The 4,168-nt window shown below is 34.0% G+C and overlaps 1 protein-coding gene across 1 annotated transcript; it reads right to left on the reverse strand.

The window, feature by feature from the left end:
- Positions 1–1,755: 1,755 nt before the first annotated feature.
- Positions 1,756–2,640, reverse strand: LOC21392918 (auxin-binding protein ABP19a). Its single transcript, XM_010088520.2, has one exon. The coding sequence runs from the start codon at positions 2,601–2,603 to the stop codon at positions 1,968–1,970; it is 636 nt and encodes a 211-aa protein (XP_010086822.1). The 5' UTR covers positions 2,604–2,640; the 3' UTR covers positions 1,756–1,967.
- Positions 2,641–4,168: the final 1,528 nt, after the last annotated feature.

Below are 4,168 nucleotides of genomic sequence, written 5' to 3' on the forward strand. Positions count from 1 at the left end.
CCGATCGATATTTATAGGTAAAATTGAAAATTTAGGCTGGAATTAGAAAGGCAATTCATATAATCCATAAATGACAAAATGCGAAGAATGGCAAGCTCGAAGAGTTATCAAACCATAAGCCAGCTAATAATACAATAAACAATAACAGAAAATTTTGTTCATTAAAATATATAAAAATCTAAACTTAAAAAAAAAAAAAAAGCAAATGGACTGAAATGCATGTTTTATGTTAGTTAAATGTGTGTGTGTGGTAAATGCGAGAGAGAGAGAGAGAGACTTATTTTAATTGGAATAAGAGGTAAAAAAGTACTTCAAACAAGCACATCAAAAAAGAATAAAAATTGTAGACGAGTCTTTGATAAAAAGAAAAGAAAAAAAAATCTTAAATAGGGGCATATTTGAAACAAAATTATTTAAGATTAAAAGAAACTAAGAAAAATAGTTTAAAGAAGCATATTGTTAAAAAAAATAAAAAATAAAAAATAAAAAAAGAAGTTGAGCTGCCAACTAATATTTTGAGAAAAAGCAAAAAAGGCAATAAGCAAAAAAAAAAAAAAGAATAAAAAAGTAAAAAAAAAGATTAAAGAAAAGAAAAGGAGGAAAACAAGAGGAGAGGGAGGAGGAAAGAGGAGGCCAAAAGTGGCCTTTTAGAAGCAAAAAACTGAAAGGGAGTTACTTTTTAAGTATGTATAGATGTATAGGTAGATTGATTGAAATCGATTGAAATATATGTTTTAATCAGAACATGTGTTTTGGTTAAATATGTGTGTGTGGGATGGAAGAGAGAGAGAATTATTTTAATTAGAGCAAGTGAGAGAAAGATATTTCAATAAAATACGTTGACAAAAAATTAAAATTGTAAAGCAGTTTGTAATAAAAAAAATAAATAAATAAGGACGTATTTAAAAGGAATTATAAATAAAAAATAATATTATTTTGAGAGACTATATTGCAAAAAAAAAAAAAAAAGTTAAAATCCAACACGTCGTCTCTTTAGAAGCAAACAATCAAAAGGAGACTTGTCTCTTTTATTTATGTATGATTGAAATTGATTGAATTGCACGTTTCAATTAAAACATGTGTTTTGATTAAGGGTATGTTTGCTTCATGACTCAAGTTAATTAAGAACTTAAGTTGTGTATGTGAAAGAAAAATATTATAGTAAAAAAATTAAATTTAAATATTTATAAGAAAAAATATTGTAATAATAAAACTTCAGTTGTGAAATGAACAATACATTAATGTGTGTGTGTTTGTGGTGTGTGTGTGAGAGAGAGTTATTTTAATTGGAGCAAGAAAGAAAAGAGTATTTTAAAAAGGCACATAAAAAAGAATTAAAATTGTAAAAAGTCTTTGATGAAAAGAGGCAAAGTTAAAGAGAAAAAAAAAAAGAAAGAAAAAAAATAAGATGGCCAACACGTGGCCTCCTTAAAAGCAAACGATCAAAAGGGATTTGACTCTTGTATAGATAGATGAAAATATAGATATAGACACTAATTATGACGTTACGTGATATATAATTATGTCGGATGCTAAGCTTGGTAATTTGTGCTCATTTTGTTATAGGTGACAAATTTAAGGCATAAATTAGTTTTTCCAGGCTTGTAATCTATGTATTGCCGCGCAATTACAAGTAGGACGTTATATTGGAGGTTTTGTCTTCACGAAGAAAAAGATGGCACCAAAGATGCCTATATAAAAAAAAAATAAAAAAAAAGTGTAGCTATGGAGGCAAAATATATTCATAAGGCCCAATTGAGAAATAAGGATGGAATTTAGATATGCAATTCATAGAAATTCCATAATGACTAATTCGAAGAATGCCAAGCTCAAAGAGTCGTTATTAAACCACAACCACAAAACAATCAAAACCAAACCACAACAACTAGCTAGCTAATTACACAACGAATTAAAAGATAACAGAAAATGTTCATGACTCAAATGAATTAATAAAATCTAATATGGCCTTAGTTGGTGCCACCAAGAACACCCTTGAGCTTCTTAACGGTAGCTTCGTCAAGGAACGTGGTCTTCTCCACCAAAATAGAGGCCAAATCATTAGCAAACAAAGCGAAATCCAAGAGTTGAAGTCCCGGGTATGGGCTGTTGAAGAAAACAAAAGACTGCGCGTGGGTCTTGTGGTCGTTCAACTGAAAATGCAACAACCCTTGTGGGAAAACCGCAATGTCTCCCTTCTTAAGTGACTTCACGTAAGGTACATTGGCCGACGAGATAAAGCCAACCGTTAATCTCCCATGCGTCACCAAAAGAATCTCGTTAGCCCCCGGGTGGGTGTGGAGTGGGATGACCCCGCCTGGCGCTAGGTCCAGCCTGGCCGCGGACAGGCCCAACCCGTTCAGGGCTGCGAATTGGGACACGAAGGCGGGTGTCACTGCGGCGCTTATGATGTTGGTGGTGTTTCCGGGGGCAGCAAGGCCCGAATACACAAAATCATCGGCGGTGACCTTCTTCGGGTCCTTGCAGTGGTATCCGGCCGGCGTGTCCGGGGCTGTTAGGTCCGCCACGCAGAAGTCCTGCACGGTGGCCTTTGAGGGCGACGAGAAGAGGAGAGAGATGGTGAGGCAAAGAATAATGTGAAGCATTTTTTTTTTTTAAAGCAAGTACTACTATACTTGATTCTCAAGCTTCCAATGGTAGTGTTGTTGGGCTTGGGGTGGGTTTATTATATAGTCGTGAGGTTTGAGATAAAAGGGTATTGTAGAATGAAAGATAGCCACAAATTTTAGTGCATTATTTCGGGTCATATTTCGTGTGGGACTGTAAGCAGCCAATTGCATCCACAACCGGGAATTCTCTTTTTGTTGTTATCAATTATCATCTAGCTAGTCATGCATTGATATAAAACGATTAGACACTTTTTCAAATATTGAATGGTATGTATATATTTGACAAAAAACATATATGTGTGGTTAAATGATATAATGGAAAAAGAACAAATTATATATGTCACCGGACTAAAAGTATGCATTGGATCATTAGTATTAAAATACATCATAGGAATTAATACTGTGGTCCAGTATAGTCACATGGGAAGAGAAAAGGAAATTTCGTCAGAGACAATTTGACAGCTAAATTTCTAATATTGGGTATCAATTCGCAACTCTTTAATTTGGAAATTTCGTATATGTGGACGGTAGAATTCCCTTTCCGGTAAGGTTTGATATTGGAACAGATTTTGGAGGGACGGAAACAAAAAAAGAAAAAAAAAAAAAAAAAAAAAAAAAAAAAAACTTACAAAGTTATAATTGGGCAAACAAAAATGTTCTGCATGGAAAAAATTTACAGTTAAGAGTCAGTACTGCTTTACGTATTATGCATGGCTAATCACATTAATCCTCAAACAACTGTGGGTATAAATCTGTATTAAGAACAAAACCAACCTCATGAGCTAGCGCTCGATCTCAAACTTGTCAACCTTCATCGCTCGATCGGCATCCGCACCGGAGGCTACTTTCCCTAGTTCCGTTCATGCGCTTCAAAAAGACTGGCTAGAAGAAAGCGCTCTCTTACTGATCTCTCAACTATTTAAGTCTCTGGTTTTCTTATAATGAAAAAAAAAAAAAAAACTAAAAATAAATAAGTAAAATAACTGTCTCACAATATCAGATGTTTTGCAATGGAAATTTGCAAAGAGCTCGATCGGAGTTCTTCAGTTGCTTTGCCACTGCTCTTCTCAGCGTAAGCCATACGCTGAGCAATGTAGCTTTATTTCGAAGCCAATAGTTATATACATATTTTTACGGCCGGATTCCATCTTTATGCTCTGTGATCTATGAGCTTCTTCTTGAGGTTGAAAGTTGCTTGTTAGTTGGTAGCTTACTTGCTATTTTGTAATCTAAAGTTTGGTATTTTGGTGTATTTCTACGGAGTAGAACTGTAGAAGCAACTTGTTTTCAAAATAACATTTACTATTTGTATGTAACAGAGTTTAAAGAATGCCAAGCTAACGGTCAACCTAGCTACACTACTTTAAGCAAAAATAAATAAATAAATAACCCTAGATACACTACTTTTTCACAAACAATTTAAACTTAATTTATACATAAAAGTCGTACAGGTGAATAATTAGACATCAAAAACTAGTACCATCTGCCTAACTAACACACGTTAGGGCAGTTTAATCATGATGGTGGTGGTGTTTCCAGGC

Source organism: Morus notabilis, unplaced genomic scaffold (genome assembly GCF_000414095.1).
Source record: "Morus notabilis unplaced genomic scaffold, ASM41409v2 Scaffold1273, whole genome shotgun sequence".
Classification (NCBI taxonomy): domain Eukaryota; kingdom Viridiplantae; phylum Streptophyta; class Magnoliopsida; order Rosales; family Moraceae; genus Morus; species Morus notabilis.

Coding starts and splice junctions, on each gene's coding strand:
- LOC21392918 (XM_010088520.2), bottom strand. CDS start 2,603: ATGCTTCACATTATTCTTTGCCTCACCATCTCTCTCCTCTTCTCGTCG.